Below are 13,473 nucleotides of genomic sequence, written 5' to 3' on the forward strand. Positions count from 1 at the left end.
CTTGGAATTGTTTAACTGTCTAGTTTACCTTGATATCAATTTGAAGAATTTCCAATCTATCAAACCGTGTTAAATCGTTTTGACAGATTTAAGGACGGTGCCTACTAATTCAAAGGTATTTTGGCCCCCGATTTGTGATTATGCAGAAAGGTAGATCTTAGCAAGTGTTATTGAAATCCAAAAAGAAAATTAGGGGTAACCACGCATTTTTTCAAAGATAATTCATGAACAATATTTGTAAAAAGCTTTAAAATACAATGCAATGTATGGCGTTCTTTCTCAAATTGAAGCTCAATTATCTCCAAAGAATGCATGGTTACCCCCAATTTTCTTTTTGGATACCAAGAGTACTTACGAAGATCTACTTTATCTGCATAGTTTTAAACCGCGCAAAAATATCCCTGCATTAGTAAGCATCGGCGATAGGAAATCCGAGTATCTGGAGATGCGCAGAACGTTTGCGCAATAAAAATAGTGGGCACCGTCCTTAACTTGGTTGCATTGCGTTACTTGTCCATTTTAGAGCCCACTCAGGCTCATCGTCTACAAAATTCTGACCGCCCACCGGTGGCTCAGTTGGTTGAACATCGGGCTGTCATGCGGGAGGTCGTGAGTTCGACTCCGGCCGGACCAACACACTGGGTCTTAAAATAACTGAGGAGAAAGTGCTGCCTTTGTAATTACATCCGCAAATGGTTAAGACTTTCAAGTCATCTCGGATAAGGATTATAAACCGTAGGCCCCGTCTCACAACCCTTCAATGTTCACAAGCCAGTGGGACTTAAAAGAACGCAAACACTATTCGTAAAGAGTAGGGCATGGAGCTCCCGGTGGTGTGGTCAGGCCTCATTTCATTCATTCATGTGCTGGGTGAGATCGCTAATGGACTGATAGCGGCTGCCAGCCGCGTCTGTATATGCTGATGTCCGATCTCACCCATAGATTACTTGCTTGTAAAGCGCATTTGAATGTGTTAATAGAAAATGCGCTATATAAATTCATTACCATTACCATTACAAAACTCGTTCCTGTCAAGATACAGTTTGCAATTATATATCATGAGAATCGGTTACCTGTGTAATTCACACTGATACCAATTTTACGATTGTCTAATGTAGGAAACCGTGTCAAATAATTTTGAAAGAGGGAGCTACATTTAACACGCGTGCGTTGCAAATTGACTTCTTCAATCCGATCTTACGGTTTCAAAAATTTTTATCACGCGGTCAATTTAAATTTTCCTGTCATGTGTGGTACCGTTTGAAGCGTTAGCTGTCTAATTTATGAATATCATAGAATTAAGTCTGACTCACCATAGTTTAAGTCCGCTAAGAAAATCGAGTAAGCGTTGACAAAGTCAGGAATATGTTACTTGGTGACAAAATTCTGTCGCCTGTAAAGCTCGTTCCTTTCAAGATACAAGATGCAAAGATGTATCATTGAAACGGCTTAACTGTGTTGTTTACAATGATACCAATTTCAACACTGTCCAATGTACGAAACCGAGTTTAATAAATTTTAACATGCGTGCTTTGCAATTGACTTCCATCCGGCTGTGTCGAACAGCGGGACGGGGACGTGGGGATGTGAGGACTCAGGGACTCGAGGACTCGGGGACGTGGCGACGCATTTTTACCATTTGTTTAAATTTTCATCATATTTCACAAAATCCTCGTCTGTTGATCTTAACTGCGTTGTACCCCGGTTTTAAGTTCCTCATTTGTACAATGTGAAACAGAGGTGTAGTAAATATATATCGAATAGTTTATTACTCGTCTTCATAAAAAGGTGACTTTCATTATACTACAGTAGAGTAATTCAGGTAAAAGGAAGGAACACATTTTTTTGCATTAATTCCGCATTTGACATGGGCAACAGCTGAGCAGCCTCGCATTCACGTAACCAAGCCTTTACCGTGAAAAATATTGGACATTACTGACTCACCTCTGCGTTTTGGTGCTTATTTTACCGTTTCGGGCATTCCGTGAAATCACTGTCATTCCCGTTTTAAGACGAAGTCAAGGCAGCACACAAAGATTTCGACCGTAAGCTCGCGTAGTCAGCTCAGAGGCGGTTTGCGCCTCGAAAATACATTCCAGCCGCGATTTTTACACGCAAAGCTAAAGCCCCATCATTTGCGAACCTTGGTCAATGTTTCGTCGACACAAATCCTCACGCACTTGGCTGGAAATGAGAATTTTCTGCTTTCGATTCCACGGTAGGTGATCATTTTAACAGCTGATGATTTTAAAAATGGTCACGGAGCTTGGGTCCGAGGTCAAATTAACTCCACTCGATGAGGTACAGTCATTTCATGTACAACACTTACCCCATCCCCACAGCGTCGCTCGTAACAATGGAGCTGTTCGAGAAGCTGAGATGGTCTGTAAGTCCTTAAACGGCCTTGCACCCAATTATTTGTCCGCGAAATTCATTCAGAGGAGTGATGTAATTACTTCTTACAATTTGCGAGATTCTGATAATAAGCTTGCTATTCCCTTGCTACGTACTAACTATTACAAAAATAACTTTGGCTATAGTGGTGCAGTCCTCTGGAACAGTCTACCCTCAGCTGCTAGGCAAGCAACATCTCTAACTAATTTCCCGGCGAAGATTGCTAGTTAATTCCGACACGGCATTCATGTAAAACAGGCTTTAATTTAGTTTACTTTCTTTAATAGTTAGTAACATTTTAAATTATAGAAGATTAATCTGTATACGTAGTTTTTCGTAATAAGTTGTAGCTTTTATATTAAATTATAAATGCCCGATGTATTTTACCGTGTTTTAAATAAAGATGATGATGATGATACCTCATATATGGCAGTACCCCCTCCCCCCTCCCAGGAGGACTTCTGGTCTTGTGATGACGAACATTTTCGACAAGATATAAACGGTGACAGCCCGAATTTTTCATCAAAGGTAGCAAATTGAATAAGCGCCAGGAAAGATGCAGTCACAATGCCGCCAACAAGGACATTGGCACGGTATTTAAACTTCAGTTAGAGAGAAGAGGTCATAGGGGTCAAGTTTTTGTGCAACAACAACAACAACAAACGCTGCAACGAAAAATTTCAGCTGCAGTGTCAGCAATGGGCCATTAGGTCTTCTGCTTTGTTTCACAGTCGAGCTCCGTGACGGGTGGCGAGAATGAATTTTCGAGAATCCACTTTTTCAATTTCGCTGCGGTATTTAGCTGGCACTTCAAAAGCATACAGTTATCATTTTTGCAAAATAACATAAGCAATTCAACTTTCTTGTGGATGTTCTCCCATTTCCGAAATTCTATACTTCAAGAATGTGTCGCCGCGTCCCCGAGTTCCGACGTCCCCACGTCCCCCGCAGGGTCCTCTTTCTTCCTAATAGAGACCACGTGACAAAAACTTGGCTCTCGTTTACAAATAAAGCCAGCCATATCGCCGGTGCTGACAAAGTGTGGGGAAACTCCAACGCAAAAATTCAAATGTATTCTGGTGTCAGTCACGCGTGACCAGTAACTGCAAAACCACAAAACGAAAACAAGAAGTCGGGATATTCGAACAACTCTGGCAAACACACGCAGGTAAGCTCATGAATCATGTAAAAGACGTATTACAGAGGCATCCAATTGAAGAGTATCATTGCTGGGTTGACAGCACCACTGTGCTTTACTGGATTAAAGGACACAGAACTTGGACTCAGTTTGTGCGAAACAGAACTCTACTATTCAATGAAAAGGGTACCTGAGATGGCATTACGTGCCTTCAAGTGAAAACCCTAGTGACCAAGGAAGCAGAGGTGCCGAGCCCAAAAAGTTAGGAAGACTATGGTTCAAAGGACCAAACTGGCTAAGCAGTCCAGACAAATGGCCTTCACAGTCAACCTGAAGTGTGCGAAACCTCCGATGCCACATTAGAGACTATAAGACCAAAATTTGAGAGGCAGCTACTCGCCAAAGAAGAAGAAAAGAACTGCATTGTGGGCCAACTCCTACACAAGTATTCGTCGTTCTGGAAGCTCCTCCGAGTGACTGCTTATGTGAAGAGATTTATCAACAACTGCGCAAAAACAGAAAAACCGGGAGCCATTGAAAATAGAGGAATTCCAAGCAGCAGAGAAATTCTGGATTGCTCAGACACAGCCTGTTGGAGCTCCAAAACCAGACGTAAACCTTTCGAAGGACGAAGATGGAATATGGAGATGTGCCGGCAGAGTTCCTGGTTACAACCCGATCTTCCTACCTCGAGAAAGTGAACTAACACCTCTGATGGTTCGTCACGTACACCGCATGGGGGAGCCTCAGTAACCATGTGCCGCATACGAGAGAGGTTTTGGGTCCCTAAAGTGAGGTCAGTAACGACGAAAGTGATTCGCAACTGTAATGTTTGCAAGCGCTACTGGCAGAAACCGGTGTCTGCCTCGTGTGTTACAACTGCAGCCCTGCCATCTTTGAGAGTTGAAATGTCTGATCCTTTTGCAGTAACAGGAGTTGACTTTGCCGGTCCATTTCACTACAAGGTGAAGAAATCTAATACTGGGAGAGCTTGCACTATTTACGTGCGCCAGTACCCGAGCAGTGCACCTTAAGCTCTTAAGGTAATTCCTTGGTATTGCATTGCGCATCCCTCTGCGCACCATTTTCGCGTCATTAGCGCGCGCACATGAGCACGTACGCGTACAAAACGAAAGAGATTTCCCTCAAACTAAGCCCGATAGCGAAATAAATGCTCCTTTTCTCTCAAACGAGCACGATGACCCCCGATTTTTTTCTCGGGTATTTGCTAAGAACAATCTAATGAAGAACATATTTGAAGAAGAAAAAACGTTTGATAGTAGAAAATGATTTTTTTTTTGCAAATCTGGATGGTTTGAGGAATGCAACGCCTCACTATCTTCTTTAGTAACGTAGCGATATGCAGTATAGTAGGTGCTGTGGATATCACTGAAATGAACCTTTATTCCGTACCTTTCGTCTAAGAACTTCCTTACTTGAAGCCAGCGTTTGCGTTTACTTAGTTTCACCGCCATGTGATAATGGTAGGAGTTGTTGATTTCGTTGGATACAGAATTATCGGTATCAGCATGTCCCTCTAAAGATACAACCCAATGCAAAACCCTCACTCCACAGTTTTTCCAACCTTCCAAAACAGCTTCAGAAAAGCTGTATCTCGAGGAGAAACGACTTTTGTCAGCCCGACTGTATGTCATAAGATATATTAATCGTTGATCTTCGCTCTGCAAAGGCGTGTTAACAGAGACAGACGCCATGACTGTTTCAAATAATTACATGTGTTGACTCACATAGTATACTATTCAACTATATTAATACTTTAAATATGAACAATTACCTCGACTTTGAAGACGAACACACGGCAATCGTAATGCCAAAGTCTTTACAACATCCAAGAGAACAAGTATTCGCCATTATTTCAAAAGATGTGCGATATTAAGTAATAACCCGTACCCCTCCCCCGACGGTATTATTGCTATATGAGCACAACCCCCCCCCCCCCCCTTTCCTTATTGACTATTGCGCCACAAGGTCACAATTTTACTTTATAGCCCATAATATCCCTATATTTCTCTAAATGAGTTCATTTCAAACCATTATGTAAGCTGATAATATGAATGACCTTTTAGTGCTTATAGACAATCAGTGGCAAAAGTCTTGGGACACTCACCATTTGAAGTTGGTTTTCTTACTGAGTTTGAAAAATTGCTCCCCCCCCAGACCAATGTTGCCAATAGTGCACATACATTTCCTTGTCTATTTCAACATTGATTGGGGGGAGGGAGGACTTTTATTTTGAAGCTTTCAGTGGAATTTTGACAGTTATGCTTAGTTTCTGACGTCTGAGAGGTTTTCAGGCCCATTCTTACACTAGCGTCCCAACTTCCTTTGCCACTGATTGTAGCTTACAAAAATACTTCAGTGGCTAAACTAAGAAATGTGAGCCGGACATGAAGGCTCACTGGATCCGAAGATAAACAAAAACAAACCCCAGCCTAGTGTGGTCACGGAGACCCCCGGAGACCAATATGAATCCTGAATCAACGGACTAATAAACAGTAAATTAAATAAGCTCACCCTGACGGCTGCACATCTTAAGGACACTGTAAGAAATATAAAATGTGTAAACAAACAGAAAGAAGGCGAGTTGGAAACACGAAATTAGAAAGAGAAATATTAATACAAAAAGCTGCATCTAAGCGGGAAATTACTGGGGCTTGTGACACGAGCACACGGCTACATGAGAACGGAAAGCCCTACAAATAACGCTCCAAATGCTCAAGGTCTCCAAAACGCTTATGTTACAAGTAGAATAACACGTTACCTAAAAGATTGTGGCGAGATTACAAAGCGATGGCAGGACTTACCGATATAAAAGTGCAAAGAAAACCAAAACGGCGAACAAAACTCAAACAGGATGAACACGCCATACACTATATCATGTATGCGCATGTGCGGCCTTATCGGCCCCAGGGCCCATGTGTACGCACGAAATATGCACTCTCACAGACCTATCAACGTTCTCCTCTTAAAAGACGCTTACATTTATTTCCCATGTATTTGGTCTTCAGTTGACTTCGTAAATGTCGAAATAAACGAAACTTTCCACCTCTTCGACTGCTCCTCAGCTCCAAAACAACTTTACACCTTGCCTCGCTTGTACCGTGGTACTCAACTTGCCATGGAAACAGAACGAAGTAAACCTGTTTGTTTAGACTGAAGAATATGCGAGAAATATTCAATGACAAACTTGACACTAGTCATGTAAACTTCCTTACGCAGTTGTCAACTTATTAGCAACAGTGTATTAGTTGCCGGAGAAATTATTTTTAGTAGTAGTCGAGCTCGTCAAAGTGGAGTTTTACACGGTAAAATTACTTCATTGTCTTACTTAGTTTTGCTTTTAATGTTTGGCTGTTTCAAAGTGTTCGTCTTTTAGCGCTATTGTTCTTAATCAAAGGTGATTTTTAACGTTATACACTAACGTTTGTCCGTGAAGGTGACAACTGACTTTTTAATCCGGAGATGTATGCTTTTTCACGTCCTTAGGTAGCTGGCTAGTACAATACAGTTTTCTTTTACAAAGTAATAGGAATATTAATAATTGTTAATCACCAAAATTTGTAACATTGTCTAATATAAGCTCTCTTGGATCTGTGAAAAAAACGCGACGCTTCCAGAAAATAGCAAAATAATCTTAAGTTTTGTGACTTACGATTATTTCTTTATCACCGTGTGAAAAGATCTTGTTTTTGAAATCAGAAATGTTTATTTGGTGGAATAATCTGTTGACTTTTAATTTTAAAGCCGTCAAGATTCTATTGTCACGTTTTTCACCCGAGCACTTCTCGTTCACCGTTATCTCAAGTTACAATTTTTACGTCAGAGGTACACGTACAAGATATGCGGTTCGAGAATTCTCTATTTCAAACCTTCATCTTTGCTGTCAAACCAGACATTTTTGTGGTGGCACAACAATGCCCCATGAATAATTAGAAGCAATTTTCTAACAAGTTTGACTGAATTAAAACAAAACGCCTTTGGAGGCATATCCGTGGGATGCATAAGCAGTTAACATAAATTGTCCAGTTACAGCTAACAACAACTAAAAATAAAATTCGGAAAATGACGAGAGTTTGCCAGAAAGATCAGTCTGTAATTTAACTAGCAGCTATTTGTTGTAAAAACTGAACTAAAGGTTAGCTCTTATTATTAATGCTACTAAATTTGCAAATGGAAACAATCAGTACAGCAATACCATCAGAATTTACTTTTACTACATTAAAGTTTCTTGAGGAATGACAGGAGAAAAAGGTGAGATTTCGTTGGAATACTGACTGGAGATCGGCCGCTTGGTTTGTGTATAAACCAAAGTAGAGTAATATGTCTTTTTGTATTTGATTTCTTTTTAATATTTGGTTGCTTAAGGTCTCTTTTCTAATATTTTTTTCACGTTTTTTATTCCTGTTCTAGCCCGGGGGGGGGGGGGGGGGGAATAATCCACTAAGAATTGGGTGGGGGTGTGTGGCCCGTTTCCTACAACCCTTATCCTACTTGGAGACTAAAATCTGCGGTTTTCCCCATCCTATTTCAGGCCTGACCAAACATTTGATACCCTATTTAAAACCTGACTCCTGAAATCAATATCCTATTTCAGACCTGAGAACGGCTTTTGTTGATGGTCTTATCGCCTAATGATGAAGAAGAAGTAGCTTCCAGTAAAAAAACATCATGACCCATGACTTAATCTCAGACTGAACGGATGCGTTTAAAAACAAATTATCCAATTACTCTAATTTTTACTATGGTAAGCAATGACGAAAAAGTCAGGCAACAAAAAGGACATCATTTGAATGCTTTGTGGCAGTGTTGTGGCTGCTTTAATAGACCATATTCGTATTCTCGGTATTGGACTGGAACTAGCTTGCAATGGAGGCTAATGTGGGGGAATATATTAGAAAGTATTTGCATTTGAAAAGATTCCCCTGCGTTAGCCTCCATTGCAAGCTAGTTCCAGTCCAATACCAAGAATACGAATAGGATCTATTTTGGGGGACTAGTCCGACGCAAAAAATAACATAAATAAATGATGTGAACGTGTGATCAAGCAAATCACTGCAATTATTTCTGTTATTTGGTAGCCATTTTTGTTCAAAATAGAAAATGCAAAGCTTTTATAAACTTTGTACATTTAGTGATATGTTTTTTATGGAGAAAGAACGTTTGGAGCATATTAGATGTCGATTTGTCCCCGCGGTCTTTAAAGACCGTTTTTAGACTTTTGCCAAAGCTAATTCATGAACAAATATCGCTGATGTTGTTTCAGCCTTCTTCAACGGAAACCAAACCCTCCCAGATACCCCCAATGGGGTCCATAGCGCAGCGATTTCCTAAATGCGCTCGATGTAGAAATCATGGCGTCATATCCATCCTCAAAGGGCACAAGAGATTCTGCAAATGGAGAGATTGCACCTGCTCCGATTGTAATCTCGTAGCTGAAAGGCAGAGAGTCATGGCTGCTCAAGTGGCATTGCGAAGACAACAGGAAAGTGAGGAAGCCGAAGGCCATATTTCATACAACTCAGCGCAGTTACGCTTCAACTCTAACCTGCACAAAACATTGCGGATAATTCCTCCGTCGCCAACTTCTCCAAAAGAAGGTCAGCTAGCGAGAACGATCAGTATGTCTTCCCCATCAAGTTCTCCTGGGAACGAAGACTCAGAAAACGGTCTTCAGTCGCCAGGAAGCAGCGCTAATGAAGGAGGTAAGTATCATTCATCACCAACCCATTCTGCCATTTTCCTTTCAAGGCTTTTTGTAGAAGTAGGCTTAGAATATTGAAAGGCAAACCTAATAAAACATGCACTCAACGAAACCCGCTTTAAAAAAAAGAAATAGGAGTCTGCAGGAACTGAAACAACAGAGTAGACGTTTTCCCCGGAACACGTTGATATTTAACAAATTTGACTCCAAGACTCGCTATAGGTTTAAATGGGTTGCAACTAACTCTGTTGCGACTCTCCACTTGTTCGTAATGTAGAACCTTGCCAAGTTTCAGCGGGCCAGATAACTCCAGTACTTGCGTCCACAAATTTTATTTACGAGTTGCGATTTGATAATCAAACGTTTATGTAAATAAAGCATTATGTTTGTAACAATAGCTTTTCGAAACGAAATGCAATTTAAGGCAACGTGTTAATATAACCAACTTGCAAAAGTTTTTCGCGATTCAAGAAATTCACATGCCACTATAGTTGAGGAAATCAGTGCTAACTAATTTAAACAGCCGGGCAATCACAACTGACTATATGCTCACCAAAATTAAAACGTATTTAGGCAGCCCTAAGCAATCAGCGAGTCTAAACTCTATGATTTATTAAAAGTCGGTATATTGAGTAATTTTACACAAAAAAATTAACGTAGGGACCCCAACAGTATTTAGGCAGCGCCCACGTAAATTTATAAATTGAGATTGAGTGAACTTATGAAATGCAAAAGCTCACTCTAAAATCACCATGGAAACTGAAATTAGACTAGAAACTTTCTTGTTTTTCTAAGGCACCAAATGAAGAAACAAATCCCACATTGCGAGCATTCAGAGGACTCGGCTCAAAGCTCTGACCGGAAAATAAGACTGTCGGAGTTATATAAAATAATTTTTAAAAATAACTGTAGCCTCTAATATCTCTGGCAAATGAATAGGCCATTTCCGAGTTCATGTCTGCCTCCTCTTGAAAGCGAGTCTAAGTGCGAAGTTTTTCTTATGAAAATTAGTTTTCATTCATATGTAAAGTAGAAATAATTACCATCACAAAAACTTTGCACTTAGACTCGCTTTGAAGAGGAGGCAGACATAAACTCGGAAATGGCCTATTCCTCCATCAATCAATTGCAAGCTTTCACTTCCTTTGAGAAAGTCAGGCCAACGTCGATGAAAGAGAAATTTTAAGAATCATTTTAAGCAAAGTCGACTAGTCCAAATGCATCACTTTTTATCTGTTCGAAAGGTCTGGAAGACTCTAATTAGTCTTCTTACTGATGCAAATAACTTCGAGTTCTTAATGTCTGGACACAGTCGCATTTTTAGTGGGCGAAACTCACGAACGTTTCTTTGCTTATCGTGAGACAAAGGAACTATTTTCTGCACGCTCAGTCAAAAATGTCCTGGGAAACAATGGAAAATTACAAATTCTGCACACCTTGGTGTTCTGTCCATCAGGGCAAAGTCCAAAGATTTTCCAATTTGTAACTATTATTTGTTTATATCGTTTGTACAACACGCTGAGTGAGCCGTCAAGAATTGAAATCCCTCGTTTTTAAGGCGAAAAGGTATATTGAATGTCTGCAAGTCTATCTTTAGTCATGATGATCTCCCAGGCGGGCATTCTTTCGTCTAGTTGCACGCTTCAGAAGTTTGAAGAACGTCTACGCAGAAAACTATCTTTCTGCGTGCATGGACAAGAATGTTTTCGAAAAAGTTGTAGCTTCTTAGCGAAGATCGAATTTTTAAAAACAAAAGCATGATTGGTGGAAAGTTTCGATGACGCCTGTGTTAGTAGAGACAACGCGCATGCGTACTCGCTACCGACCTGGCTACCTACCGTCAGTCGGCTTGATATATTCACAACAACGGGAAGTGAAAGATCAGGTAGAAATGCGTCCAATCGAATATGAATCTATTTCACGTTTGGCTTAGGCGTCGCATTTCACATGTCCCGAATCTAGTGTAAATGAGCAAAAACAATAGATTTTTCTGATTTGCAATGTTGTACACAATTCAAATCTCTCGGGGTTAAGATTCTTTTGCATGACAATGAAGCATTCACATTTAAATGATATGGAAATACTTCGAACAAAACGTTTCATTCCCAAATGGGTACAACATTGAGTTAGCTGAATTGGTCTATTGCAACAAACAACACCCCAGAGCTTCTGCTCAATGTACAGCCGAAATCGTTGCACGTGGCGCCACGTTACGTCACTGCCAAGTAGAAGCCAATAAAATCACACAACATAAGCGTTGCATCCCAAGGGATCTCAATAGAGCCAATAAAATCCAATGATATACCGAAATTTCCCATGGGAATTCGATTTCTAATAGCCATGAAAACACGACTAATTTTATACCGTGGATGCGTATGCATCCCACGGAATAAGCCTGAAAGATTGAATCCAGGTTTCCTGGACGCAATGTTTGTTGCCAAAATCAGGTCATGTTGATCCAGCAAATCAACAAAAGAAGTGCTTTTCACAATCTCGTTGTCAGATATACTTCCTCCATACAAATGCAATCCAAACATTTTGGGAAATTCCTGCAAGACCTTTGAATGTGCTGTGGGACTTCCTACCATCAAATATAGGTAATTAACCCATGTTACAGTTATATCTGAAACAACTTGATCTGAAATACTGAACCTAAACGCGAGATCACGCTCAAATAAACCAAGTCTTGAACGGGTCAAAAAAAGCCAAAACTCATCAATCGGTTGGAAACTCCTGTCGGAACAAACATTGCCTCCAGGAAACCTCTTTTCTTTCCCTGTCATGAAAGGAAATTTTTTCTTCAAAATTAATAGAATCATTATTATCATGTACAAATCTGAAATAAGTTAATTTTGGGGCATTAGGCTCGATATATTTCCAGAATTCTGATAAAGTTACATAGTCTGGAAATCCAGTATAAAATTTTATATCTTCATTACTACTTTAAAATCTTTCCAGACCAAACTTGGAAATCCTCTCCTTTGCTTTAAATTCTTGTAATTCTTCTTCTTCTTCTTGCAGCCCTCCATTTTCCATCTTTATTTCTTCTATCCATTTGTCAAGCGTTGGTGGACCAAACACATTCAACAGAGTCTTTTTGGAAATCTTCTGCAATTATACCTTCCTGGTCTCTATTTTCATGAGCACTCTCCGCTCTCGTTATCCCTTCAGATTTCTTACATCTCAACTTCAGCCTTTTCGCTCTACAAAGCGATCCTTCATCCACTTTTTTCCAAGGAAAGAACGATGGTACGGTTTAAGTCTCGTCTATGAAGGAGAACAGCAGAACCTGTTTCCTACCGTGGCAAAGAAGCCATCTCCTCTTTTCATACGAATTTCCCACTTCTTCAGTTGTTGTGTGTCCGATGGAAACGCACGAGACAATAAATTGGGTCGATTTTCACTTTGGTTAGTACATTTGGCAGCTGCGCAACATTTGTGATCAATTTTTTTCTCCTTGCTAACAATTTGCACGGCTGAAGCAGCTTTAAATTTTCCCACGACCCCGTTCTTGTTTGTTCTGGCCGCCATTTTCCTGCCGGGAGGGCTATTAAGCCTCACTTGCATGCAACTTCCGGTTTTTTTGTGGAATCGGAGTATTTACAGTGCGGATCAATGCATGCCAGTCACGGAACTAAAATATCTTCTCACTAGATCGGGTTCAGGGGCACGAAGCTTGCCGGCGATTTCACTTGGTTTAAGGAAATATTTGTTTGTGAATTCTCAAAGAGCAGACGGTTTATCTATATATATAAAGTTGGGGAGGCCCTATTTTCGTCTAGTTTATCCGCATTATCTTGCCTAAGATGACTCAGTAAATTACACAGATTTAGAAACAATAAGTCAAATGTTGAAGTCACTAAACTGACTTTGTCAATAGACGTTATTTAATGATCGTGTCAACATCCTCATGAGCCCATAGACCGACTGTTCTCGCCTCGTAGTTTTGGCAAATTCTTCAAAACCTGTTCTTTTAGCTGGTGAAAGGTGGCTAGTTTCTTAACACATCGAAACAAAAACGCAATGGTTTCTGTAATATTTCGTAGCTCATAACACTCGAAAAACAGAGACACTCGACTTTGAACACGACAACTCAAAGCTTTTAATATCTGAACACACCTAAACTTTTACACGAGGCTCTCCGTATACTAATGGGCATGCCCAAATATGGTTGTGAACAAGAAAGGCCCAAAATACTACATCTCCCCCTTCCTAGAAG

The 13,473-nt window shown here is 40.3% G+C and overlaps 1 protein-coding gene across 1 annotated transcript in view; it reads left to right on the forward strand.

Annotated features, from left to right (window-relative positions):
* The first annotated feature begins 8,845 nt into the window (after positions 1 to 8,845).
* The window catches only part of LOC138027301 (doublesex and mab-3 related transcription factor 3, truncated-like), an 11,864-nt gene continuing 7,236 nt past the window's right edge, over positions 8,846 to 13,473 (forward strand). The window contains exon 1 of the mRNA XM_068874878.1: positions 8,846 to 9,255. Within this exon, the coding sequence (XP_068730979.1) occupies positions 8,856 to 9,255 (400 nt within the window). The 5' untranslated portion in view covers positions 8,846 to 8,855. The remainder of the gene's footprint in view (positions 9,256 to 13,473) is intronic.

Source organism: Montipora capricornis, chromosome 12, assembly GCF_036669925.1.
Source record: "Montipora capricornis isolate CH-2021 chromosome 12, ASM3666992v2, whole genome shotgun sequence".
NCBI classification, from domain to species: Eukaryota; Metazoa; Cnidaria; class Anthozoa; order Scleractinia; family Acroporidae; genus Montipora; species Montipora capricornis.